The sequence below is a fragment of the Saccopteryx bilineata genome, chromosome 3 (assembly GCF_036850765.1).
Source record: "Saccopteryx bilineata isolate mSacBil1 chromosome 3, mSacBil1_pri_phased_curated, whole genome shotgun sequence".
Lineage (NCBI taxonomy): Eukaryota > Metazoa > Chordata > Mammalia > Chiroptera > Emballonuridae > Saccopteryx > Saccopteryx bilineata.
In genome coordinates, this window is record NC_089492.1 from 740,761 (window position 1) to 768,252 (window position 27,492).

At 55.2% G+C, this 27,492-nt stretch overlaps 2 protein-coding genes and 1 long non-coding RNA gene across 3 annotated transcripts; 1 reads left to right on the plus strand and 2 right to left on the minus strand.

Annotated features, from left to right (window-relative positions):
* Positions 1–8: 8 nt before the first annotated feature.
* LOC136329393 (sphingomyelin phosphodiesterase 5-like) lies at positions 9–2,961 on the minus strand. Its single transcript, XM_066265450.1, is given in 10 exon segments — positions 9–139; positions 212–347; positions 425–488; positions 577–599; positions 601–664; positions 755–883; positions 1,140–1,212; positions 1,316–1,719; positions 1,722–1,814; positions 1,817–2,961. Coding segments are annotated over 10 exon segments (1,404 nt in total). The 5' UTR covers positions 2,142–2,961; the 3' UTR covers positions 9–46.
* A 1,260-nt stretch (positions 2,962–4,221) lies between these two features.
* SPATC1 (spermatogenesis and centriole associated 1) lies at positions 4,222–22,596 on the minus strand. Its single transcript, XM_066265449.1, has 6 exons — positions 22,395–22,596; positions 12,268–12,585; positions 11,839–12,087; positions 11,248–11,742; positions 10,975–11,114; positions 4,222–4,593 (listed from the first exon to the last, which is right to left on the minus strand). Exons 1-6 carry the CDS (start codon positions 22,594–22,596, stop codon positions 4,264–4,266), a joined length of 1,734 nt encoding a protein of 577 aa, XP_066121546.1. The 3' UTR covers positions 4,222–4,263.
* LOC136329394 (uncharacterized) lies at positions 22,462–25,494 on the plus strand. Its single transcript, XR_010730182.1, has 3 exons — positions 22,462–22,582; positions 22,786–22,942; positions 25,127–25,494. It is a non-coding gene; the product is annotated as an uncharacterized lncRNA (long non-coding RNA).
* Positions 25,495–27,492: the final 1,998 nt, after the last annotated feature.

Consider the following 27,492-nt stretch of genomic DNA (forward strand, 5'->3'; position numbering starts at 1 on the left):
TGGCCTCCTTGACATCTGTCTCGCAGCTGTCACCTGAGTGACGGCCTTAGAAAAGTATCGAAACGCGGAGCGGAAGTCCCACAGCCAGGTGGTCCGTGAGACCTGCCAGGGCGGTGCTGAATGTCACTTGTTCTACCTTCTGGGGACGGGAGTCAGGTTCAGGGGTCGCCCCAGCGCCAGCTTGCCCAGTGCCCTGAGGTTTGGCACTTACTGGGCTCAGTGGGCCTCCAGGGACTCCCCGGTAGGTGATGTAATCCACACGCCGGCCCTGCCAGGGTTTAGCCAGGTGGCCTCCGTGGGTAGGGCCTGCCAGGTAGCGGTGGCGCCCTTCCTCCTGCTCCAGAGCCCTGAGGAGGAGCGATGTCAACAAGGCCAGGGCACCGGTCGGTTCTGGGCGTTGCCTGGGCCCCGGGTCTCCGCTCACCTCTGCAGCATCTCCGGAGAGCAGGCCACCGAGGGGTGGAGCCTGGAGGTGCTCAGTACGGTTCCTGGTGGAAGGCGGGAGAAGGCCGTATCAGCAGGGGCGTGGGCATCAGAGTCCTCACTAGGTCGAACCCCGCCGCCAGGGCGCCATACCCAGGGCCCAGGGTTGCTCCAGGCGTGCCCAGCCGGCAGGGGTCCTGGAAGCGGCTGAAGAGCTGGTGCTCCTGCTCCTGTGCATGGTCTGCAGAAAAAGGACAGCGCTAGGTGGGCGGGGCCAGGTCACCAGTCCCGCCCACCCCACCCCCACCCCTTTGCTGCAGCCTCTCCTCACCTAGCGAGCAGTTGTCACCGAGGAGCACCTTGAAGGCCACGACATCATCGCTATGACGACTTTCGGCTTCAAACTGCTCTGCCCAGCCCAGCAGCAGCGTCAGCTGTTTACAGCGCAGGGGCCCGTCTTCTACGGAGGGTGGGGGTGGGGTGGGGTGGGTGGGATGGAGGAGGATGGCTCAGTCCAGGATGCTCTTTAGAATCCAAAACACACAGCCGAACCCTCCGGCTTCTCGCTCTGCCGGTCGTCTGTGAGCCCACCCGGGCACTCAAGGGACTCGCAGGGTCTGGGGCCCCGAACAACGGTGGGAGAGGGGGTATACGCCGCCACGCAGAGAGGCGGATCAGTCTGCCTGCGTGTTCACGGTCCTGCCTGCGGGGCTCACCACTTGGCGCATGCAAGTGCGTGCAGTGCAGGAAGCCCACGATGCAGCGCCCGTTCAGGATGCCCACGTGCGCCTGCAACACAGGGACAGCCCACGCAACCCTCGCCGGTTGAACCCCGTGCCCCACCTCCTCCCCCCTCCCCAGCCAGGGAGTGCCTACGCGGGTAGGAGGTTACCTGTGCAGAAAAAAGTCCCTTGGAAGCCAGAGCGTCCTCGCGACGAGCGTGGGGGAAGGTCTGGAAGGCGGCGCGCAGAAGCGGGTAGCGCGAGGCCAGCAGCAGCCCGCTGCCCAGCAGCTTGAGGTGCGGCCCGGGCTGCAGGCCGAACGTACCCACGTCGTACAGCACGGGGCCCATATTGGGCGCTAGGAGGTTCACCAGGCGGTGCGCCGCGCGCAGATCGAACACTTCCTGCAGGCACACGAAGTCCAGACCCGCCGGCACCGCGGCTAGCAGCACCCCGCACGGCTCCCGAGGCCCCGGAGGACTGCGGCCCATAGCCAAGTAGCGCGAGGGCCGCAGGCCGGCGAGCAGCACGGTGCCCACGGCTTCGGCTCGCCGCGGAGTGTGCTTCAAGTTGTGAAGGGTGCCAGCCCGTCCGGGAGCAGGCATAGGTTGGCGCTGAGAATACTGAAGCACCGCGCAGGCTCGGCTGGGGGACGCCAGGGCGCGGGGGCGACCAGCACTGAGGAGGCGGCTGGTAGCTGAAGGGACGGCGCCAGACCTGCAGCAGCAGCCAGGGCAGCAAGCCGGGCAGTGCCAGGGGCAGGCCGAGGAGCACTAGCAGCAGGAGCGCCGCTCCGGTTCTCGCGGCTGCGCTCAGCCACTTCAAGTAGCTCCGGCGCGCCATCGACGCCCAGCGCCCCAGCAGCTGGTCCAGGGCCCAGGAGGCCGGGAAGAGGAGCGCGCGGGCCAGGCCGTGGAAGGCCTGCAGCATAGGGTGCGGGAAGGGCGAGGGTCTGAGGGCGCCAGGCACCGGGGGCCAGTCCAGCGGGGACGGCATGGCGCGCGGGGCTCGGCCACCACGGGATGTCTCCGCGACTCCTTCACTTCCAGCCTCCGAGTTGTTTTGTGGATGCGTCCGCCGGAGCTGCTGGGAAGCTGCAGGGGTCAAGGCCAGGTGGCGCAACCTGTGTGCGGACCCACCTGGGAAGGACCCCGCGAGCCTGGAGGCGCGGCCGCAGGAAGAAATGTGCGCCCGGGGAACTGCCCTCTCCTCGCCGACGCGAAATCCAGGCGGCGGTTTAAAAAATAAAAAAGGGAAAGCGAAAGAGACACAAGCCGGGCAGTCCCGCCCCAGATCCTCCTTGCCCCGCCCCGCCCTCCTCTGAAGGCCCTGAAGAGTCTTTAAAGGCCCTAGACCCTCCTGACCAGAGCCGAACCTGGGGGGTCCAGCCCGCAGCAAGCGGAGGGCGATCCTTTTTAGTGCCCGCCAGCGAGGGGGCGTTCGGTGAGCGCTGCATCCCGCTCCTCCTCCCCTCTTGCTAGTCCTCGTGGAACTGCCTGGGCCCTCCTGCTGCCAGACGTCGGGATCTACCCCACCCTCACTGTCTCCCTGGGGGCGCCGGGTCCAGCCCTTGAGTAAAAAGATACGGTGCCAAATGTAGGACGGTCTCTGAGCACAGCCCCTAGGTCTGCACACAAATGAGGACTCTGTGGCCCAACACCAATGAGCTTTCTTGGGTGAAGGGACCGTTGGTTCTGCCCTGACGTTCACCCCAGGGCAGGGGAGCAAGGCAAAAGCCAGCTCCGCATCTGCTGAGCCCACTCGCACAGGGTTCAATCCGTTGCCTGGACAGACTTCCTCCCACTCCCTCCCTCCCACTCCCTACCGGGCTGCCAGGCCCCCACCTCTCTAACTCGAGCTGTGAACCAATCCCTGGAACCCCAGCGCTGAGTTCTTAAAATGCCCTTCCCCAGGACTGGCAGAGAGGTAAGACCCCCACCCTAATTCTCCAAGGAATCTCGATCCCCTTTAGAAATGATGGTCTGGGGCTGGGTGTGTTCATGGCGACTTTGGTACAAGATCTCTACCCATAGGTTTCTAACCCCTGCCCCTTTCCTAGGGGTCTGGCTGGGTTTTGTGAAGTAGCAGGTCTGGGAGTGGGGAGGGCAGATCAGCAGGGCCCTTTGCGGCAACAGGTCTCAGCCTCCTGTCCCCCCCCCTCAACCCCCCCACACCCTCTTCTTTCTTGCACCCTTCACTGGTGACTGATATGATTCCTGTTTGAACCCAGACGCTGGGTCTTCCTCACACGCACCCCCTCCCATCACAGCTCCAGCCTCCAGCCCATCCTCAGGCACCCGAAGCCTTCCCCACACTGTCCTCTGTCCTCATACGCGCCCTCACAGAGACAACCATCCTGGCCTACACCCCTTAGCTCCTGTACCATTCACACTCTCCTCCCATCAGAAGCTACAGGTTATCTCTCGGTGTCCCCTTCTACGCCGTCCACTTCTCTGCTCTGTTCTGCTTTCCCATCCTGCCTGTGCTCCTCACCTCTGCCCCTGCTGCAGGGGGGTTGCGGTTTTGGTATCCTGTGGAGCCACCTCTGCTCCTTGAGCCATGAATGCTTTGAGAAAGGGCCCCATCCCCCTGGGGCCAGCCCATGCCCAGGTCTGAGTGAGGCATTCTCCTGGTTCCCCTCCCTCTAATGTCCCCCCGCCCTCCGTGAGGGTCCAGAATACCCCCATCATCCCTGCCTGGTCCACAGGGAGGAACTCCCACACCCACATCCTTGTCTTCTGTGCCCAGTCTGCCTTCTGCTCTGAGCCCAGGCCCAGCTCCACGCATCTCACCAGTGCTGCAGGCACAGCCACAGACCTTCCCTGCCAGCTCAGCTCCTTCATGCTTCCTGATTCTCCCCTCGAAGTCTCAGGGGCTCCCACTGTCCCCACTGCCAGGTGAGAGGAGCCTTGTGGTCTCCCAGACACCCCCTTGGACAGACAGCCGCCCCAGGGCAGGCAGGACTGACAGGGTACAGGGAGCCACCCAAGGAGGCAGCAAAGCTGGGAGGGGGAGCAGGTCCTGTGGCCAGCATCTCTGGGAAACTTTAATGTCTGTGTACTGGAGAACTGGACAGAGAGAGCCTAGAACTGTGGCAGGCTGGTGGGGCAGGCAGCCGTCACCAGATAAACAGGGGCTTGCCGTCATCATGGGCCAGCTGGCTGAGGCAGGAGAGCAGCAGCAGGGCGTCGGTGAGCATGCTGGGGTGCACGGTCTCCACCAGCACCCGCTGGAGGAAGTCCACGGTGTAGGAGCCCCCCTCTGACGCGGCCAGTTCGGGCCGCTCGCGCAGGATGCCGTAGGCATTGACCAGCTGCTCGGTCAGCACTGGGTGCACCCGCCCGTTGTAGCCCAGGCTCTGCAGCCGGTTCATGACGCTCACGTAGCGCTGTGTCAGCGTCTGGCACAGCTCCTCATCCAGCTTGTGGTTGCTTTGGTTCAGGGAGGCCTGAGGGAAGAGGAAGGGGAATAATCGGAATAATTGTCAGGCGAGGGGCCGAGATTCCTGAAGCTTCACCTGTCCCACCACCACCAGCGCCACCTGGAATTCTGAACTGAGCTGAGGCCACAGGAACTTAGAACAGAGGAGCAGGGCTGGGAGTCAGAGGGTGCAGGGATAATGAGGGAGCTCTTAAAGCCCTCAGGATTGCCTGACCCAGGAGGGACCACTTGGGGGGGCTTTCCTGCACCTCCTTCCGGCTCCCTGCCCAGCTTCCTCTCAGTCTCCTCGGGAGGCCCCTCCTCTGTACTGCAGGTGAGCAGCATCCTCCATGCCCTGTACAAGCCCCGCCCCAGGCCCAGAACCAATGTGGCTCTGTCTCAGCACTGGGGGTCATGCCGTTCCCTGGGTGTCTGCTCCCAATGCCTGGACCTGGAGACCGACAGTGGCTACGTTGTCTCCAGCGCCTTCTTCATCGCCTGTTCCCCTCCAGCCAGGCTGTGGCTGTGTCCTTCCATAGCCTCTCACCATCAGTTCAGTCCCACCTTGCCAGCCCTCCTGCTGTGGCCTCCTGGACCTGTGACCTGGGAAGTTCCACAGGGTACCAGGCTCAAAAGGGCCCTGCCCTTTTTCATTTAGTTGAATGCTCTGCAGTCACCCTGTATTTTCATGTGTACTGGGTCTTGAAAATGATGTGCCTTTCACAGGCAATTGCCCCCAGGCCTGCAGAACTACGGGGTCTGAAGTCAGAGGCGGTGTCTCCCTGCCTGAGCCCCCCTGCTCCAGCTCTCAGGGCCAGGGCCAGCCTGCAAGGTTTCGATCTGGTCCTGCTTGCTCTCTTTCAGCCATTTTCTAGGTGCCTGCCAAACTAGTTCCTAACCTGATGAGAATGCTGGGGCATACTGCTTAGGCATCACCTCCTACAGGAAGACCACCCTGTCCTCCCTTCCTCAAACGGTCATGCGAGCAGAGCACTGGGCTCATGGCTGGGCTCAGCGGAAGTGACCCCTGAGCACTGGCAGGTGTGCCCAGAGCTCTATGCTCAGCCCCTCACTTCCTGGTCAGCGCCAGGACAGGCCTGTCTCGCTGATTCTAGCTTCTTCTTGGCCCCAGAGTCGTCTCCCTCAGTTTTCCTGTGCCCAGACCCCAAAGGGAAAAACTGCAGGAGCTCAGCTAACATCAGAGGGTAGGCAAGTGAACCTGTTAGGCCAGGATGGCACAGAGCACTGTGGGTGGACAGCTTTAAGCGTTGGCCCATGCGGGGAGACAAGACCCCGGGCCTGCTCAGCCCAGGGCTGAGTTCCCGCTGTGCCAGGCTGGCGCAAAGATCTCAAGATAGGATCAGAAATTCAGTGAGGAGCAGACTATACCCACCCTGTTACGGTGCTGAACCCGGGAGAGCAATGAGGGCTGAGAGATAAGACCAGGGCCCTTGAGAGTGGAGGGGCAGAGTAGGACAGCCCCTGGGTGGGGGAGCCATGGACATTGTTCCCCACCCGGGCACGAGAAACAGGCAGGGCAGAGCAGAGCAGGAGGAAGGGCCCTGTCCTAAAGAGGCAGAGACTCCTGGTGGGCTTTGTGGTTTTAAATGATCAAGCTGACCACTGTATGGGGGATGGCCAGAATTTGGCAATAGAGGGCGAGGCCTGTGTTACTCTATCCCGTTGGTCGATTCCGAGGCAGGCAGGAGAGGTGGCAGACACACAGGGCTGCTGCTGCTCTAGGCCGCTGGATTTTTTTGACGGGCTCAACAGTGTGGAATCCTCTCCCTCTGCCCTGGATCCTGTCTCACCGACCAGTAGTCTAGCTGGTCTTCTCCTGGTACCAGGTGTTAAATATTCTGAATACTGTATCTCCTTGCTCTAAATGCATTATTTTAAAAACAAAAGAGATAGAAAGTAAACGTGCTCGACCCGAGAAAGAAAAATAAAGCAAATCTAACGGCAGCAGAAGGAAAGAAGTAATAGAACAGAAATGAGGAAACAGGGCAAAACTGGGCAAAGCCGACACCCCACCGATGAGGACAGGCGTCCCTGTCTTCCCTTAGGAGGTAATAAAACTCGAGCTCAGAGTCCACCACCACGTGTCCACCACCCGCTAGCAAAACCTGACGTCACTAAGTTCGAGCCAATGGGATGAGACTGACTGAGCTCCGCCCCCCAGGCCATGTCCTGGGACCTCCCCGACCCCTAACAGGTTACCTCGAAGACCCTGGGGAGAGATAAACACTTGTTTTATTGAAGTCCCTGAATTTTTGTCACAGCAGCGTGGCACAGGTCTCTAAAAAAAGCAGCATAGCTAGAAGTCATTAATAACAACAAATAGCATCCCAATGCAATAAAAGACACCAGGGATTGGTGTGGTTTATGATCCGAATATCTATCCTCTCCTGTATCCCACCCAGTATGTTAAGAGAAAAGGGAGAAGGGAAAAATCTGTGATCATTTCTTCGGAGACAGAAAAGCATTCTAAAAACTTCAATACTTGTTCATGATTAAGAAAAAAAACCCAAAAATGTAAGAGAGGAAAAATTTCTTAATCTAATGTTGGCAGATACTGAACTTGGCTTATCTGGCTTCTTTTCTAGTGCCTTCTAGTACCTTCCTGAATTCTAAGAGGCCAGAAGCTAAAAATAACCATTTCCAGACTCCCCTGTGACCTGGGTTTCTGCAGTGGCGTGTCCTCTAGAAAAAGTCCCTGGCGTGCTGGCGTTTTTACTGGCTGTACAGCAAAACCCGATTCTGTGTCCTTCCTGGAGCATCTGGGATCACGCAAACATTGGTAACAAAACCTTTTCTGCTTACATCTGCTTCTCAGTGGATTCTGTTAACTGCTACTGAGAACTGACTGATCTGGCAAAAGCTTCGATTGAACACACACAACATACTTAATGGGAAGACTAGAAGTGTATTCCAGTCAGGAACAGGTGAGGTTTCCATATTACCTGCTTCTCTTAAATACTGTGCAATATGATTGCCTACGTAGAGAAGCCAAGATGATGATATGCAAGTGATGAATACTAGAAAGAGTGTTTGGCAAGGTAGCTGGACAACAAATCATTACAAAAAAAAAATCAAAAACATTATCAGCAAGCCAGTGAATGGGACTCTGGAGAATACTGGGGGCACCATGGACCCCACTGGACACAGACACAAGGTATCACACTCAGGAGTACACAGACACAAGGTATCACCCTCATCGATAAAGCTGAACTCAGGGTCTCCTTGGAGCAGGGTATCAAAACGAAGGAGCTTTAGCATCACCTATAAAGCAGAAGACCTTTGCAGTTGGGTAGAAGAGGCAATAGGCATGAACACCGGGACAACTCTTAGTTGGGTTTGTAAGGTGGCAACTCTTAGTTGGGTTAACTGCCTGGCCTCTGGTGGCACAATGGATAAAAAATTGACCTGTAATGCTGAGGTCACCAGTTCAAATCCCTGGGCTTACCTGGTCAAGGTACACATGAGAAGCAATCAGTGATTTTTTTTTTATATAGGGACCAAGAGAGAGAGTCAGAGAGAGGGATAGATAGGGATAGACAGGAACGGAGAGAGATGAGAAGCATCAATCATCAGTTTTTTATTGCGACACCTTAGTTGTTCATTGATTGCTTTCTCATATGTGCCTTGACTGCGGGCCTTCAGCAGATCGAGTAACCCCTTGGGTCCAAGTTGATGAGCTTTTTGCTCAAGCCAGATGAGCCCGCGCTCAAGCTGGCGACCTTGGGGTCTCGAACTTGGGTCCTCGGCATCCCAGTCTGACGCTCTATCCACTGTGCCACTGCCTGGTCAGGCGCAATCAGTGATTTAAAGTGAAGCAACTATGAGTTGATACTTCTCGCTCCCCACCCTCCCCTCTCTGTAAAATCAATAAATAAAATCTAAAACAAAATAGCATAACTATCTGCAAACTTATACAAAAATACAGCTAGGTGCAGTGATAAGAGCCAATGAGTACTGGGTGGGGGAGGTAAGAAGAGAGTGTGTTTCCGGGGTTAATGGTGATGGAAGGAGACTCGAATTGGGGTGGTGAACACACAATACAATATACAGATAATGTATTATAGAATTGTACACCCAAAACCTACATAATTTTGTTAACCAATATCACCCCCATACATTCAATAAAGTAAAGAAAGAAAGAAAGGAACCCAAGTAAAATAAAAATAGAAAGTCAATAAGTTTTCATTGAAAATAGAGCTCTATGGCCTGACCTGTGGTGGCACAGTGGATAAAGTGTCGACCTGGAACGCTGATGTCACCAGTTCAGAACCCCGGGCTTGCCTGGTCAAGGCACATATGGGAGTTGATGCTTCCTGCTCCTCCCCCCTCCTCTCTCTCTCTCTCTCTCTCTCTAGCTCTCTCTCTCTCTCTCTCATTCTCTCTCTTTCTCTCCTCTCCTAAAATTAATAAATAAAAAAAATCTTAAAAAAAAAAAAAAAAAAAAGAAAATAGAGCTCTATTAAAGCTGACAGCATTCGTGCAACCAGCAACCCTGGTTTGGACAGGACCAGGTTTGACCAGGTTCAGTGGATCTGTGTGTAATTTCAAGAATCTAGTAACCACCAATATTGGAGTTCAAAGTGCAGAGAAACAAACAAGATGTTCTGAAGAAAGGAAATAAAAGGCTAGGCAAAGTGGAATAGGAACCAACACATGGACTAGCTGAGCAGGCAGGGCGACCTTGAGGCTAGAATGCCTGTCTATGATCCTCACATGTGACCGATGGCAGTCACCTTGCAATGGGCTCTGCAGAGGGTCAGCCTGGGAGTGTTCATGCAGGTCCCGCAGGCAGCTTCTGTGCACATGGGCTCCAGCGGAGCCTCCCCTCAGGACCTCAGGCAGAAGTGTATGATTCCGGCAGCCAATGGCTCTAGAATTGGTAACAGTGGTCACTGGGCAAAATGACCAGAGGAGGGTTGTGGTGACAGCCACAGGCTCCCAGAACTGACCAACATGGTGGCAGAGGCCCTGGCTCAAGGGCGCACTGAGCTTCTTGACATCCTCAAACACCAGAAGAAAAAGCATTGCCTTACATACAATCTGCTTTCCTCTTCCTGCCTCTCTCTAAAGAGTGACTGCTTAGTGCTAACTAAGTAGCAACATAAATTCTAAAGCAGAAGCAATAACTGGCAGAGGGGTCAGGAAATGCAGGACTTGTACAGCCAACTCCCGATCAAAGGGGGATGCACTTATATCTTCTCCCACTTAAATGGGCATTTTTCAAACAATAGAAAAATCTCTTTACATGGAGATCTTAATACCCACTTTCTATGTGGACTACTAGACTTGTGCTTGCAAATAAATGTGTCTTTGACAACTAGATATTTCATGCAGCCTTTTAGAGACATAAATATTGTGCTTCTTCTACCACATCATTTGCCAATTTTTAAACAGCCATAGACAGTCTGTGCTCATGACACAGCAGTGGCCTCAGTGGTCCTGGACAAGAGTCAGAGGTGGTCAAGCCATGCACGGCCAAAGTGGGCCAGCGACACAAACAGCAGAGATGATGGGCGTGTAGAAATAACCAACATGGTAAAGACGTGCCACTTCTCCCATTTAATGTATAAATCAATGCAAAACTAAAAAAATGTAAACTAGGCTTTTCCTGGAACTTGACAGACTAATCTTAAAATCCATATAGAAGAACAAAGGGCCAAGAGAAGCTGAGACAATCTGGACGAAGAGAGATGTTCAGGTCCGGTCACCCTCGGGTCGTGGGGACAGCTGGGGGCCAGGGACGCCCCTGCCCAGGGGACTAGAGGAGAGGACTGACAGCTCACAGTTGCTGCCCACCCTCCAGCCTGAAGCAAGACATGGAAAGTACAAACAATAAAGGAAAAGGTGGGTAATTCTGATCGCATTAAAATAAAAGACCAAAGGCACCTTCACAAAAGTAAAAGAAGCCTCAAACAGGCACAGACGAACCCATTGCAACCAAAGTCACTCCTGCTTAATCACATACCTGGGTCTCGGGTGCACAGCACAGGTGGAGATGGCTTGGAACAGGTGCCTGGGGGCACGCACAGAGGGCTATTTACCAAAAGAAGCCCACCTGCACACCCTCCTCAGTCTGGGGAGGCCACAGGAGTGGCCAAGGGAGAGAGCATATAGACCTAGCCATGCTCACACCCTCCCCTCCCTGTCCTCTGGAAAAGCCTGTGCATCTGGGACCACAGGCTCCTGCTGTTAGATGTCCTGGATGTCCTTGGCCACTTAGACAAAACCCCAGTGGTTCCTCCACCCCAGGGTGCCCTTGGATTCTGTTGCACTCGCCTGCCTGGACTGCAAGGGCCCCCTCAGTCCCTCAAGGGCCAGCATGCTCCTCATTCCTGCCAGGGGCCCGGGCAGGCCCTTCGGCTGGGAGGGGGAGGCGGGCACTACACACCTGGATAATTTTCTCGGGAATGTTGGAGACGGTGAAGCCGTAGAGCCGCACGCGCTCAGGGAAGATGCTGGACAGGATCCTCCGGTCCAGCTGAAAGGCGATCTCGCCCACCAACCTCTCCCAGACCAGCTGCTTCGGCTCTGAAGACAGCACGGGGTGGAGGGGGTGGGCAGTGGCAGTGGTCAGCAGCCCAGGCTGGTGCCTGGGGGAGGGGGTCTCCGAGGGCAGCTGGGGGTCCCCCCGGATGGGATTGAACCCAGTTACAGCACTGACCTCGGGGGCTGTCAGGGAACTTGCTGGTCTTGCGGTGGGCCACCTTCCGCTCCAAGTCCAGGATGCTTTTTCGAGACGTCTCAGCGACACGGGGGCCCCGGGTGTCATTGACGGAAGCCGGAGAAGAGGAGGTTCGGGGCGGGGAGTGGGGGTTGCGTGGAGTGGAGTGAGAGGTGGGTGAGGGCCGGGTGGGGGAGTGGGAGGTGCTCGAGGGGCTGTAGTTGGCAGCTTGAGGGGCAGGTGTAGGGGCAGAGGGAAGGACTGCAGTGGAGGGGGAGGCAGTCGAGGCAGTGGGGACAGGGACAGGGGCCGCTTGTCCCTGAGGGGCACCCGACTGGGTCAGGGCATCCGAGGTGCCGTAGGAGAAGGCTGTCATGGAGCCGGGCATGGCCATGGCGCTGACAGGAGTGGAGGTCTGGATGGGCCCACCCACGAACGTCACACTGAGGGGCTCCCGGTCCTGGGCTGGCAGGGGGTGTTCGGCGGAGAGTGGTACTGGTAACAAGGTGGGGCAGAAAGGAGAGAAGGATAAGGGCGAGGCAGGAGCAGGGACTGGCCTGGCAGGAGGTCCCCTCCCCCTGTTCCAGTTACCTTTGGAGGTGGCAGCAGGCCCCGTGCCAGCTGAGGGATGGGGACCAGAGGAATGTCCGTGCACTGGCTCTGTTAGCCGCACCCTTGGGGTCTCTGACAGCACCAGATTGCTCATGGGGTTGGCAAGAAGGTTCTGAGAAACATCTGGAGAGGCAGCCATGGAGGTGAGCAGGGGGCTGTTCAGAGAAATGGCCATTGTGCCTGTCATAGGGGCCATCGGGGAACTGTTCTGACACACTCCTAGGGGGACTGTCATGGGGTTGCTTGGAGTCAGGGGGCCGGTGGAGAGCGAGCCCATAGAGCTGGTTAGTGTGCCCACTGGGCACACTGGCATGGAGCTGGTCAAGTGGCTGCTTGGAGTCAGGGGGCCGGTGGAGAGCGAGCCCAGAGAGCTGGTTAGTGTGCCCACTGGGCACACTGGCATGGAGCTGGTCAAGTGGCCGCTTGGAGTTAAGGGGCCGGCCAAGGGCAGGCCCAGAGAGCTGGTTAGTGTGCCTGCTGTGGGCATTGCCATGGGGCCGCTCAGAGAGCCAGTCAGAAGACTGGTGAGTGGGTTATTCTGTGATATGGGCCCTGGGCAGGGCAGCAGCGTGTTGAGAGGGCCCGTCAGGGGGCTCACGATGGGCCCTGCTGTGGGGCTCGGCTGTGGGCTGCTTAGCACGTCGGCAAGGGGCGCCAGGGCCATGACCCCCGCTTCGTCCAGGGGAGGTTCATTTGCTGCAGCCGGGGCTGGGGACAGGAAGATACCTGGGGGACACAGAGAAGGCACTGAGACCCAGTGGGCTCTCTTCACACGGTAGCAGGGCCTGTACCAAGGTGTCTGTCTCTGCCTCTAGTGAGCTGAGCAACCTCTCTGAGCCTCACTTCTTAGTGGAATCCAGACCAAGGGTTTCTTTCCTCCCAGGTTCACGTCTCTAAACAACTACTCTCCAGCCACAGGGACCTTCCACGGCTGCCCACTCCCTCACTGCCCTGAGCTGCTGACCCCTTGCCAAGGAGCAGAGAGTCTCCTACCTAAAACGATACAATTTCTAGAAGACATAGCAGTAAATCTCCATGACTTTAAATAGACAATGGGTCATGACACCAAAAGCATGAGCAACAGTAGGTAAGTTGTATTTAATCAAAATTAAAAGCTTCTATGTTTCAGAGGACACTATCAAGAAAGTGAAAAGACAAGCCACAGAATGGGAGAAAATATTTGTTGTTGTTGTTTTTTTTACAGAGAAGGAGAGAAAGAGTCAGAGAGAGGGACAGATAGGGACAGACAGGCAGGAATGGAGAGAGATGAGAAGCATCAATTCTTTGATGTGACACCTTAGCTGTTCATTGATTGCTTTCTCATATGTGCCTTGACCATGGGCCTTCAGCAGACCGAGTAACCCCTCACACAAGCCAGGGGCGACATTGGGTCCAAGCTGGTAAGCTTTGCTCAAACCAGATGAGCCCACGACTTAAGCTGGTGACCTTGGGGTCTCGAATCTGGGTCTTCTGCATCCCAGACCGACGCTCTATCCACTGTGCCACCGCCTGGTCAGGCGGGAGAAAATATTTGTAAGTCATACATTTGATAAGGGACTTGTAGCCAGAAAATATAAAGAACTATTCCAGCTCAATAATAAAAAAGACAAATACAGTAACTCAATTAAAAAATTAGCAATAGGCTCTGGATGGGTAGCTCACTTAGTTAGAGCATCGTCCTGATACACCAAGGTTGCAGGTTCAATCCCTGGTCAGGGCACAGACAAGAAACAAGTGGAACAACAAATTGATATTTTTCTCTCTCTCTCTTGCTCTACCCCTTCCTCTCTCTAAAATCAACATAAAAAAATTGGCCGAGGACCTGAACAGAGATTTCCCAGAGATGACATACAAATGGCCAATAAGCACATGAAAAGATGCTCAGCATTATTAGTCAGCAGAAAAATGCAAATTAAAACCACAGTGAGAGCCTGACCTGTGGTGGTGCAGTGGATAAAGCGTGGACCTGGAAATGCTGAGGTCGCCGGTTTGAAACCCTGGGCTTGCCTGGTCAAGGCACATATGGGAGTTGATGCTTCTAGCTCCTCCCCCACTTCTCTCTCTCTGTCTCTCCTCTCTCTCTCTGTCTCTCCTTCTCCTCTCTAAAATGAATAAATAAAAAAAAATAAATTTGTTTAAAAACCACAGTGAGAGACCAGTTCACTCCCACTAGAATGTCTATAATCAGAAAGTCATAATGCCTGATGGGTGGTGGTGCAGTGGATGAAGGGTCGACCTGGGATGCTGAGGTCCCAGGTTTGAGACCCCAAGTCGCTTGCTTCAGCGTGGCACCAGCTTGAGCGAGGGAACATCGACATGGTCACTGGCCTGGCTGTAGCCACCCCCCTTCCCTCTCCCTCAAGGCATGTATGAGAAAGCAATCAATGAACAACTAAGGTGCCACAACAAGTTGATGCTTCTCATCTCTTTCCCTTCCTCTCAAAGAAAGAAAGAAAGATAAGTGTTGGCAAGGATGCAGAGAAATTGGAACGCTCATATTATTTCTGGGGGGAATGTAAACTAAATCAGCCACTATGGAAAGCAATCTGGCAGTTTCTCAAACAATTAAACAGAGCAGTTAAACACAGAGTTACTATGTGACACAGCAATTCCATTCCTAGATATAGACCCAAGAGAAATGAAAAACATATTCAAACAAAAAGTTGTACATGAATGTTTGTAGCAGCATTATTTATAATAGCCAGAAGGAAGAAACGAAAGTCCATCAAATGAAGAATGAACAAACACAATGTGTTGTGTCCCTTAATGGCATATTACTTATCCATAAAAAACCCTAATCCTACCTAGAATTACCGATTCATGCCACAACACAGACAAAACTTGAAAACCATGTGCCAAATAAAAGAGGCCAGTCACAAAAGCCATATATGTTATCATTTCATTTATATGGAATGTCCAGAATAGGCAAATTCACGAAAACAGAAATTAGTGATTGCTGGGTTTCTTTTTGGGGTGAAGATAATGTTTGTACATATCTATGAATTAATGAAAAACCATTGAATTGTACACTTTCAGTAGATGAAGTATATATGATATGTGAATTAGAGCAATAAAGTTGTTACCTAAAAAAAGGTTCACTAGGGTCACAGGCGTTTAGGGTTGCAGGAAGGACACATTCATGGTTCAGGAGCCAAAGAAGTGCACCCACCCCTGGGCTCTTTGTACACTGCTCAGGGCCAAGGCTGTGGTGGCCTCTGTCACAGACACAGTGTCCATAGCGTTTGCTACCCATCCAAGTAGCTGATGAGAATCTCAGGAGCAGGCTTGCTAAAATCTCTGGCTGGGAGACAGAGGGACGAGCTTGGGGAGCACTAGTAATGCTTATTATACCTGAACATCAGGTGCGAGCTGTAGTGTTCTGAGCCAAGGGGGCCAGGGGCTAAGCCTCCGTTTAGGAGATTCCAGTCACATAGCTTTGTACTCCGGTGCTTGATGTACCGGTGATTGTTTTAACCTTTTTTTTGTACTTAGTATTTAATCAATTTAGATTTGTGAATTGAATCTTCCTGGGTTTTAGTACGGTATCCTAAACGTAAAAGAGAACTTTCAATTCGCTGCATTTATATGTTTATTTTATATGTAAGAATTCTTTCGGGTCCAGGAAGGTTTGTTTGTTACTTCGGACAATTTAAAGTTAAAAAGAAAAGCAAATGCACTAGATTCGCCAAGTGTCGTTTACGGTGTTTTCCACTGTTGAACTGAACTGATCTCCCCCACGTGCTCCTAGCAGGGGGCAGCTCCGTCCTTCCCGCGAGGCCGGCCGGGACTTGGAAGCGGCCCTCCGGTCTCCTATTCTCACCGCGCAGGTCGGGGCCGCCGCGCCTGGACACTGTCCCGACCGCGACCACACCACCTCCCTCGTCCGGCCTCCGCCCTGGGCAGCCGCCGCCTCCGCCGTGGTGCCTCCCGGGACTGTTCACCGCTCGGGGCCTCTCCAGTCTCGGACCCCTCCCTCCGGCGCGCGACGTCAGCCCCGCGGGTGGCCGCGGAGACCTGGGGCGGGGGGTAGACAAGGTGCCGGATGTCCACCGGGTGACCGGAGGCACCAGGCGCCCGGGCTGACCCCCGACCTGGCGGAGACCAAGCGTAGGGGCGGGGCCCGAGCGCAGGGCCGGGACGCCGCGTGTGGGCGGAGCCAGAGGGCTCAGGTGGGGCTCCTGGCGGGCGGAGTCAGCGCGACGGGGGCGGGGATCGATGGGCGGGGCCTGAGCCTTAGGGAGGCTGGAAGACGGCTGCTTCCCACCCAGAGGACAGAACGGGAGCTGGACGCGCCCAGAGGGTAGACGGGTGAGCAAAGGCTGCTCCATTCGAGGGTTCCCAGGGAGCTGGGGCAGCGGGAGAGGAGAAAGAGAAAGAGGAAATTGGGGCGGTCCTGAGGGGTGACAGGGTCGGGTCCTGCGGGGGCGGGTCCTGCGGGGTGACAGGGTCCTGCGGGGGCGGGTCCTGCGGGGTGGTAGTGACAGGTCCTGAGACCAGACCGAGGGGCCAGCCCTGGAGGCCAGGGCGGAGGACGCTCGGGAGAGGGCGAGCGGGGGTGGGTGTTCCAGAGACTGGAGCACTCGGGCGGCCTCCTCTGATCCTAGCGCGACCCCCCCACCTGCCCCACCTCCCACCTGCGGAGTCCTCCCTGGGAGTTCACTCAGCCCCCAGCCCCCATGTGCGACTCCCCCGCGCGGGTGTCGCAGGTCGCAGGTGGCGCACTGACAGCGGAGCCGTCCCTGCAGCCTCTCGCGCACGGGCCTCTGTTTTCTCCCCAGCCAGCAGCCCAGCTGGTCACCACCTCCCGCTGCAGTGCGCCCAAACCCTTGTGGAGTGGCCCTCGGCGCTGCCGGTCCCCTCATTGCTGCTGGAGAAGGCAGGTGGCTGCTGCCTGCGCCCTGTGCACCACGACACTGGCGGACATACTGCTCAGTCCCCACCCCCATGCCTTCTGCCATTTCCACTCTGTTCACACCTTTTCCATCTTCCTGTCTGGAGTCCCGGGCTCCCCACCTGGCATCCTCTGGCCCCTGCTGGTCCCTGCCACTCTCGCTTTTTCCTCCTTCACGTCAGCAGCACGGCTTCCCCTGGCTCCCCCCCCCCCCGCCCCCACCCCATACCAAAATACTCAGGTCTCCTCCCTCTTGAGAAGAAGCTCTAGACTCCAAAAGCCATACCTCATTCTCTTCTGTTTCCTCCCTCATGCCTCACCTCACGCCTGGGCCTTTCCCTCCTGTGGTCAGACTGAAGTCACTCTGACTAAGGTCAATAACACCGTGTCATCGTCGTTAGCGCTTTTCTTGCTTGACCCCTCCTCAGTCTTTATTTTGGGGACACTCTGTCCCCTTGGAAGCTGTCTCTTGGCTTCTGTGACATGACCCTTTTGAGGCGGCCCTGTCTCGCTGGATGCTCCTTTGCCAACTCCTCTACCTGTCCTGACTCAGGTCTTGCCCCTCACCCTTCTCTTTCTGGGCTCTCTCCCTTCTCACAGGGTCTCACCGCCTCCTGCAGTTTCAGTCGCCATCAACAACGTCTGAGAGTCTTTTCTCTCTGGGCCTGACCTCTCTGTTCTGAGCTTCAGATTCCTACCGACACTGCTTCCGGATGCTCTGCATGGATGTCAAGTGAGGGTCCAAAATACAACTCAGTCTCTTCCTCCCACTCTGCATTTCCTTCTCCCAGGCTCACCCGGGGCAAGAGTACAAACAGGGCCGATACTGCGTGTTAAGATAGTCCAGAGTTATCAATGAAGCTGACAAGGTGTTAAATGACTAAGTTCTGTCTTCCTACCTGACAGATGAGCCTGTGTAACAACCTGAAAGGTCAGGTTTGAATTTAGGGTTCTTGCACTCCCTGGAGCTCTGTGCCACAATGCGGTGGCTTGTGGAGAGCTGGCTCCCCCACCCCTGACCCTGACCCTGTCCCTGACCCTGATCCCTCACCCCTTCTTTTCTGACTTGGGGCTACCTGGGCCACACGCTGCTGTGCGCACCCTCAGGCCCTTGCTGTATTTTCTCCTGTGCTCTTCTTAAATGGGGATGGATGGGTGGCCCAGCGCTTCAACTCTGGAAGGTCTAGGAGGTGGAGCTGTGCCCAAAAGAAGGGAAGAGAAGGTGGGCCCAGATAGAGGAATTGAACAGCAAGCTCATGAGAGCCAAGAGAGTAAGAACCTGACCCCATGAGGAGGGCCAGTCCCAAGGCACAGAGGGGAACAAGAAGGTTGGTTAAGGGTCTGAGAAAGATCGCCTGAGGCAACCGTAGGGGTCTGCTGTGGCTGGACGTGGGGGATGGAGAGCTCTGCAGACTCGGAAAGCCGCACCAGAAATCACCCAGCCACCCGAGCCAGAGCAGCAGACGCATCTGGACTCCCTCTTTTTGTCCCTGACATCCAAGCAGCTAGTTTTCTCACTAAATGTGAATCAGTTTTTTTGTCCACTGCTGGTTCACGCCACCCTCTCCCACCTGGATGATGGCACAGCCTCAGTCTAACCCATCTCCCTGCCTCCCTCATGTCTCCCTCGAATCCATTTTCCCCACAGCAGCTGGAATGATCTTTCTGAAGCACAAACATGATTACTCCCTGTTAGAAACTGCCAGCGTCTGCTTATTGCCTCTAGAAACAAGTCCAAACTCCTTAGCATGTCACTTACAGTCCTCGGCAATCAATGCCTGCTGATCTCTCTAGCTGCATTTTGTGTGTGTGTGTGTGTGTGTGTGTGTGTGTGTGTGTGTGTGACAGAAACAGAGAGAGACAGAGAGAGGGACAGATAGGGACAGACTGACAGGAAGGGAGAGAGATGAGAAGTATCAATTCTTTGTTGCGGCACCTTAGTTGTTCATTGATTGATTTCTCATATGTGCCTTGACCAGGGGGCTACGGCAGACCGAGTGACCCCTTGCTCAAGCCAGTGACCTTGGGCTTCAAGCTGGTGAGCCTTGCTCAAACCAGATGGAGCCCGTGCTCAAGCTGGCGACCTCAGGGTCTCGATCCTGGGTCCTCTGCGTCTCAGTCCGATACTCTATCCACTGTGCCACCGCCTGACCAGGCTCTAGCTGCATTTTTTTTACCTCTCATTGGCCCCAACATGCAAACACCCTCCTCACATATACACATCACACACTGCATAAACACACTCATACATTAATATATAGCACCCATAAAAACACATTCACACACTATCACACAGCAGCTCACAAAACAATCACACACACCACACATAATGCACTCATTTACTCATGCCACACATATCTCCCACACTCAACAGTACCATACAGTCTCACATACATTCTCGTATTACACACATACCATCCTCACCAGCCACACACCTGTACCACATATTTCATACACATACCATACAACACACACACACACGTCACACTATATACTACGTGCTTATGGAGCACACACGCCACACTCACATGCTCACACACCCCTGCTAATGACTGAGACAACAGAGAGGTGATTCACATCTCACATGTTCCTAACCCCCTACTCCACACCCACACCCACACCCACACCCACACCCACACCCACACCCACACCCACACCCTCTCACACGCACCACACACTCAACAGACATACACGGAGCCTGGGCTTTACCTACACTGATCTGTTTCTTATCCCTGCACCCCGGGGCCAGGCCTTTCACAAGGTGCTCCTCCGCCCAGGGTGCCTCTTGTTCCCTTCCCCACCGGCTGTCTGGGATCACCTCCTGCAGAAAGACCTTCCTAACCTCACCAAGCTTGACTCTCCAGGAGTAGGAAAACCAGAGATATTTCCAGGATTTTCTTAATAATCAAACCTAAGAAGAGAAGGCTATGCTTGGTTAAGCCTGAGGGTAGGAAAACAGTCTCTAGTTCTTTACTTTCTCTGAGAGAGCTCTTTTTTTTTTTAACACAGACAGAGAAAGGGACAGATAGGGACAGACAGACAAGAAGGGAGAGAGATGAGAAGCATCAATTCTTCGTTGCAGCACCTTAGTTGTTCATTGATTGCTTTCTCATATGTGCCTTGACCGTGGGCCTTCAGCAGACCGAGTAACCCCTTGCTCAAGCCAGCAATCTTGGGCTCAAGCTGGTGAGCTTTGCTCAAACCAGATGAGCCCGCGCTCAAGCTGATGAGCTCAGGGTCTCAAACCTGGGTCCTCTGCGTCCCAGTCTGATGCTCTATCCACTGCGCCACCGCCTGGTCAGGTTCTGAGAGAGTTCTTAAACGCTGTACTTCCCTGTGCATGTTAGTGTTGTCACCCTTCCTGTTGTCTCAGAGTCATGAATGGTAGAACCTCTCAAACAAAAGGGGTCTGTGTACTTGTGATCAGTGAGGAGGGGGCTGTTAGACCGGTATGATGCCATAGCCAGGTTGGGTGGCAGGGAACCCAGTGGGGAGGTAGCAGGAGAAGTCAGCTTTCTCACTTCAGCATCCTGGTGGAAAGGACAAGCTCTTCTTCATCAGAATGTGTCAGGCCCTGGCTGGATTGCTCAGTGGGTAAAGCATAGACCTGTGCCAGAGGCTCAACCGCCCCCAGTCAGGGCAGGTTTGAGAAGCCATCAATGAGTATATACAACTAAATGGAACAACTAAGTGAAAATGAGTTGATGCTTCTCTCTCTCTCTTCCTCTCTCCCCCACTTCCTCTCTCTCTCTCTCAAATCAATGGAAATATTAAAAAAGAAGAAGAAGAAGGATGAAGAAGAAGAGGAGCAGGAGCCCTGGCCGGTTGGCTCAGTGGTAGAGTGTCAGCCTGGCGTGCAGAAGTCCAGGGTTCGATTCCTGGCCAGGGCACACAGGAGAAGCGCCCATCTGCTTCTCCCCCCCTCCCCCCCTCCTTCCTCTCTGTCTCTCTCTTCCCCTCCCGCAGCCAAGGCTCCACTGGAGCAAAGATGGCCCGGGCGCTGGGGATGGCTCCTTGGCCTCTGCCCCAGGCGCTGGAGTGGCTCTGGTCGCAACAGAGCGACGCTCCGGAGGGGCAGAGCATCGCCCCCTGGTGGGCAGAGCATCGCCCCTGGTGGGCGTGCCAGGTGGATCCCGGTCGCACATGCGGGAGTCTGTCTGACTGTCTTTCCCCGTTTCCAGCTTCAGAAAAATACAGAAGAAAAAAAAAAAGAAAAGAAGAAGAAGAAAGGAGGAGGAGGAGGAGGAGGAGGAGGAGGAGGAGGAGGAGGAGAAGGAGAAGGAGAAGAAGAGGAAGAGGAAGAGGAAGAAAGAAATGTGTTTACTTTGCAATGAGCTAAGTATCAGGGACTCCTTGGGCCTGCAAGAGCCTCTGGGGGCATCTCCAGTTCTAGTGGAGGGTTGAAGACTGCAGGGGCGAGCTTGCTGGGGGTGGAGGGCAGGGCCTGAGTGGCTTGGGGCAGCCGTGGGGGACCAAAGGTGTTCTTGGAACTCAAAAAGAGAAGGGTTTTCAGTCCCAAATGCCATGCAGAGGTTCAGAAGGATATGTCACCGAGAAAGCCACCTGTGACCTTTCTAGGACAGCAGGTCAGAGGTCACTGCCAAGCTGCAAGGAGGCTTAAATGGCAGAGACTGAAAGGGCAGGGTCCTCTCAGGAGAGAAGACGGTTTCACACCTGACTGTGAACAAAGTGGGGTCTAGCAGGCAGAGGACAGGGCAGGAAGAACTTTGTAGTGTGTGTGGGGGTGTGTGGGGGTGGATGTAACACCACCAGCATTTTTCATCGCTCTCTAGCCCTATGTTAATTTCACCGGCACGCTGACCGTCACCGACTCCTGTTGCCACACTCTGGCATCTTGCCACCCCCAGAAATGTTCCCTCTGGCCTGTTCAATGCCATCCACTTTCTGCCCAGTTTTCCATTTCTTCCAACCCTGCCTTGTTCCTGACACCCCATTCAGCTGCGAATGGGCCCCTCTCTGGCCTCCCCGGCCTCTGAGCACCCACCCTTCCGCTCAGTCTGTAAGCTCCAGGTCTGACTCTGCCGGTCATCATCACTTCAACTGTTTTTCTGGTCACTTCTTGGCCCATTCCTGTCTCGTCCGACTCGGTCAGTCTCCCGCCCCAGGGTTTGGTCGCCCACCACTTCCCACACCTCCGGCTGCAGTCCTAGTGTCCAGCCCTTGGCTTCCACCCTTGGGTCGTCTGTCAGTGGCCCACTGGCCATCTCTGAGCGGAGAGGAATGGAGAGGAACAGGATGAGCAGTGGAGGAGAGGGGGTGAGAGGCTGGGGTGAGTGACACATGGGACCCAGGAGGCCAGCACATTTGGATTCCAGAGCCAGGCGGTTCTCCTCTGTGAAGCTGCCGCTGAGAGATACAGCTTGAGCAGAGAGGTGGAGGCGGGGGCTCCTTCCACCAGGTGGAGGCGACCGGTGCCTCGTTTTGCCCTTTCATTCCAATGGTCCTGTGTCCTTACCCTTCCTCTCACCTGCGGGTGGGGGCGCTGTCCTGCCCACCTGTCACTATCTCTGCTCTTCCCCGCACATTCCTCCTGAGACCCCCAGCACACCGTCCTCCCTCCTGGGTGCAGCCTCCCCCTCCCCTGCCCCTTCTCCTCGAACTCGGGCCTCGTACAGTCAGTTACCCTGGCGTTGAGGACCGGTGGCCGCCTCTCCGAGCCCGCTGCTGAGCCCGCTGAGGGCCAGGCTGCCCGCCTGGGTCTTGATGGCCGACTTGAGCTCGTGGTTCTCCCGGATGAGCCGCACCAGCTTTTTCAGCTCCTCGTTTTCCCGCACCAGCCTCTCGATCTGATGCCGGAGCCCCTCGTAATTGGTGAGCAGAGACATGCCCCCCGGGCGGCGGGAAGGGGTGCGGCCCACCACAGGGGGCACCGCACCTGGAGGCTGCCCAGGGCCCCGGGCCTTGCCCCCCCGCTGGAGGAGGGCTCCAGAGTTTGCAAGCTGCAAGGCTGGTCCGGTGGGCATTGTGAGGTCAGAGGCTGTGCCCTCCTCACCCTGTCTGCTCTGCTCTGACAGGCTCAGCGCTCTGTGGCCCCAGGTCTGTGTGCACAGGGACGGCCTGGGCCCGAGTAGACGGACTCCTCTGTCCGGGCAGCTTCCAGGCCAGAGTGCCCCCCAGCCCTCACGGCAAAGCTTCCTCTCAACCCCTGGCGAAGGAATCGCTGCCCCGCAGGTGTGTTCTCTGTCACAGCACTGATGGGCTCTGTCTGGTTAGCTCGTCAAGACTGTTTGATTCTCCGTACATGGAAGGCAGGGATGGTGGGACTCCCCAGAATTCAGCCAAGGGCCTGGTGCGGTATAGGCGGCACTCAGTGTGGGTAGGTAGTCTGTTGAATGAAAACCACTTCCGGGCCAGGGTGCCCTGTCCGTCCAGTCTTGTGCACACCCGAGTATAGCCGGCCGGCCTCCTCCTGGGGACGTTCTGTCTTGGACCATGGACACTGGACCCTGTTTTCTTCTGACCTCAGGAGCTTGGTGTCTCTGACTGCCAGCTCTCCGGACACTGGGAGTTTCCCTTTCTGGTGATTTGAGCCCTCTGACAAACCCCCTGGCTGCGCCCCTCTGTGCCCACACCTCTATTCTCCGGCTCCTTGCTCTTTCCTGACAATGGTTCTTCAGGAACCAGACTGCATTCCTTGTCATGCTCCAAGAACTCAGGTCTCTGAGTCGTGATGCACAACTTTTTTTATTTATTTTTAAAGAGCTGCCTACACAGAGGAAACTTTGTGGGCCCAACCTTGGGAGTCAAGCCAGGTCGTGTCTTCATGACTTCCACTGGCTCTGCAGACGTCTGTTCTCAAACAGCAGAGGATGGTGAAGTCCAGGTCTAAGCCAGAAGGCACGCTCTTCCTGGTAGGACAGGGTTGAAGGCCAGCCAGGGCTGGGCCCAGTCTAAGTTGAGCATTCTACCTGGACCTCACAGTGTGTGTGGGGGGGCTTGTCCCCACCCTCCGCCGATGCCCCAGACCTGCCATCCTGGCCGAGTCACTCTGGCCCTGGGAACCAGCGTGCCTCGATTTCTTCAGTGGAGCAGCAGGTCTTTGCTTCACACCCTCTGCTCTTCACTGAGGACCTCTGCCGGGCTCTCCTCTTGTAGGTGGACACAGGCTTCCCACTAGCCTTCTCAGTCCTCTTCCACCCTCCAGTCTCGCCCCACTGTTGACCTCTCCCGGGTGGATGCTGTCCGTCTTGACCCTCTGTGACGGTTACATTTTATGAATCAGTTTGGCTAGTCTACGGTCGACAGGTCGTTATGTGAGGCGTTTGGTAGATGTGATTAACGTCGACAAGCCGTTGACTTTAGAGGAGCTGACTCTCAATTATGTGGGTGGGCTTCCTTCAATCAGTTGAAGGCCTTAAATGCAGAACGCTGGGGTCTTCCAGGGAAGAAGGGATTCTTTCTCAACGCTGTCCTAGAAATCCCACCTGAGCTTCCAGCCTGCTAGCCTGTTCTACAGATTGTGGATGTCCCAGCCCCACAATTGTCTGAGCCAGTCCCCCAGGAATCGAATGAATCTTTAAATAGAAAAGAACTCTGGCCTGACCTGTGGTGGCGCAGTGTATAAAGCGTCGACCTGGAAATGCTGAGGTTGCCAGTTCGAAACCCTGGGCTTGCCTGGTCAAGGCACATATGAGGGCTGATGCTTCCAGCTCCTCCCCCCTGTCTCTCTCTCCTCTCTCTGTCTCTCTCTCTCTCTCCCTCTCTCTCTCCTCTCTAAAATGAATAAATAAAATAAAATAAAAAATTAAAAGGAAAAAAAAAAGCTAAAAAAAAAAAAAAAAAGGAAAAGAACTCTGACTGAGCAAGCTATTGAGGTGTCTGTGACCTGGGTGGTGGAGAGAAGTGGGCAGAGTTGACTGACAAAAGCTTAGAGCCCTGGCCGGGCCGCTCAGTTGGTTAGAGTGTCATCCCGCTATGCCAAGGTTGAGGGTTTGACCCTATGTCAGAGCAGATGCAAGGCTCCACCAGTGACGGCATCAGCACACGGAACAACAAATCAACGTTTCTCTCTCTCTCTCTCTCAAATCAATCAATAAGTACAAAACTTGTATAAAAGATTCTATTTATTGATTTTAGAGAGAGGAGAGAGAGAGAGAAGGGAAAGGCGGGAAGCATCAACTCATAGTAGTTGAGCTGCTTCTCACAGGCGCCTTGAACAGGTAAGCCTGGAGTTTTGAACTGGAAACCTCAGATTCCAGATCAGTGTTTTATCCACTGTGCACCACAGGTCAGGAAGTTGAGTGGGAACTGTGGAGTGGTCTTGGGCATGGGCGAGAGGGAGCAAGAAGGGCCTTGCAGTCTCTGTTGTGGGCGTGGGAGCTCCCTGGTCACTGGTCACCCTGCCTCTGCCTGCAGCCCCCCCGCAGACCCGCGGCGTGTCATAGAGACCCCGGCAGACCCGCGGCGTGTCGTCGAGACCCCAGGCTTCCCAGCACGTGGAGCTGCTGCCTCTGACCCTTTCTCTGTACTCACTTTCTCCAGGCTCATCTGCTCTCTCTAATTTCTTCTTCATTCTAATTTTCTTACCTTTTTAATTTTTTGTTTCATTTACTTATTTATTATTTTTGTATTTTCCTGAAGTGAGAAGCAGGGAGGCAGTCAGACAGACTCCCGCATGCGCCCGACCGGGATCCACCCGGCACGCCCACCAGGGGGTGATGCTCTGCCCATCTGGGGCGTCACTCTGTTGCAACCAGAGCCATTCTAGCGCCTGGGGCAGAGGCCATGGAGCCATCCTCAGCGCCCAGACCAACTTTGCTCCAATGGAGCCTTGGCTGCGGGAGGGAAAGAGAGAGACAGAGAGGAAGGGGGGGAGGGGGGGAGAAGCAGATGCTTCTCCTGTGTGCCCTGGCCGGGAATCGAACCCAGGACTCCTACATGCCAGGCGGATGCTCTACCACTGAGCCAACCGGCCAGGGCCTGAATACGTCTTGCTTCCTCAGTGAAACTTCTCCAGATCCCACAGCTGCCACTTTCCTCAGAGCTGAATGGTTTCTCATCACATTTATTTCTTGCATGTCTGATGGGCTGCATATATTTAAAAGTGTAAACATATTTTATCCAGCAATTGTATGTGTTGAGAGTGGGCGCTGGGGCCCCAGGGCAGTCTGTTCAGCCCGTCCTGATGGGACCCTCTGGAGGAGACGAAGCGTGAGCGTGGCATCATCTCTTTTTCAGCAGCACCCAGGATGGGCTGGGAGTCCATTGCAGGGATGACCCTGGCCTTGACGTGGGAGGGCACAAGTGTGAGATACAGAACCTGAAATGCCCCAGGGCTGTGATAGCAATTGGGGGGATAGCAAGGAGGACTTGGAGCTCGGTGCTGAGGTCCTCCCGGAATGAGGAAGCTGCTGGCTAACAGGGAAAGCTCGCTGGAGCGGAATGGGGAGCAGACGGTGTGGCTTCAGGGGAGAAAGCTGCTGCACAAGAGCCTCACGGTTTAGCGGTTGTGATGGTGCCCGACCAGTGGTGGCACAGTAGATAGGACACCAACCTGGGGTGTCGAGGTCCCAGGTTCGAAACCCCAAGGTTGCTGGCTTGAGTGCAGGCTCACCTGACTGAGCGCGGGCTCATTTGGCTTAAACGTGGGGTTACTGGCTTGAGTGTGGGATCACAGACATGACCCCATGGTTGCTGGCTGGAGCCCAAAAGTCACTGGCTTGAGCAAAGGGTCACTGGCTTGGCTAGAGCCCCCCTGGCCACAGCACCTATGAGAAGCTAATCAGTGAACAACTAACGTGCTGCAGCTATGAGTTGATGTTTCTCATCTCTCTGTCTTTCCCTCAGAAAAGTTGTGATGAAAAGACAGGCAGTCTGTATGATGCTGTGAAGTGTGAACCCAGGGGGAGAAGAGGCAACTCTTCAGCAGTGAGAATGGGAGCTGAGAAACTGGATTGTATATGTGGGTGGTGGTGGGCATTGTCTTTTGGGCATTCTGAAAGGTGCCCAAAAGAAACAAAGAAGGCATTCAGGAAACAAAGCATGCTTTTGGTAACAGAATAGCCAAGCCGTCCTGCTGTTTGGGATGCAGAAACTGGGCCCAGCGGGGAAGGGACTGCCCTGGGAGAGGTCCCCCAGCCGTGGCCCCCTGCCTGCGCCATCACTGTGGTCCTCATTGACCTTGTGCCTTTGGGAGAATCTTCCCTGGAAGATTCCAGTGGTTCATCACTGCCTGCAGGAGCGTCCAGACTCCTGACTTTTCCACTCATGGCTTTTTATGCCCCCACCATCCCCACTCTCCCCTGTACCCTCTCTTTCTTCCACCTGCTCCCCGTCGATGTGCCACCACGGTTCTCCTGGGCTTTCAGTTTTGCTGCTGCACTCCTGAAATGCCTCCGGCTGATGTGGATGCTGAGCCCAAGTCCAGAAGTCTGCAGCGCTCTCTCTGCCCCTAGCCCTGGGACAGCTAGTGCTCGTGCAGCTTGTGTAACTCACTCCGCAGTTGACGCCTATGGCGTGCCTGGCTCTGGGCTAGGTGTTGGCATGGGTGCCCATGCACAGGTCACAGTTCCTGTTCTGAAGGCACTTCCAGTTCAGAGACATTCAATGGTAGCCCTGGGCAGGTGACACAGGACACCTGGGCTGGGTATTCCACGAGCTGGGGTCCTGGGCTGCCTCTCATGTGGTACTAATGACAGTGCTGTTTTACAGGGCAGGGAGTGTGATGGGGACATGGATAGTTTGTATGATTTAATCTTGAGAATAAGAATGGATTTAATAAT

Coding starts and splice junctions, on each gene's coding strand:
- SPATC1 (XM_066265449.1), bottom strand. CDS start 22,596: ATGTCTCTGCTCACCAATTACGAGGGGCTCCGGCATCAGATCGAGAGG. Junction 11,743..11,838: donor GCCTGCTGCCACCTCCAAAG/GTAACTGGAACA, acceptor CCTTGTTACCAG/TACCACTCTCCGCCGAACAC. Junction 4,594..10,974: donor TTCCCGAGAAAATTATCCAG/GTGTGTAGTGCC, acceptor CTCTTCCCTCAG/GCCTCCCTGAACCAAAGCAA.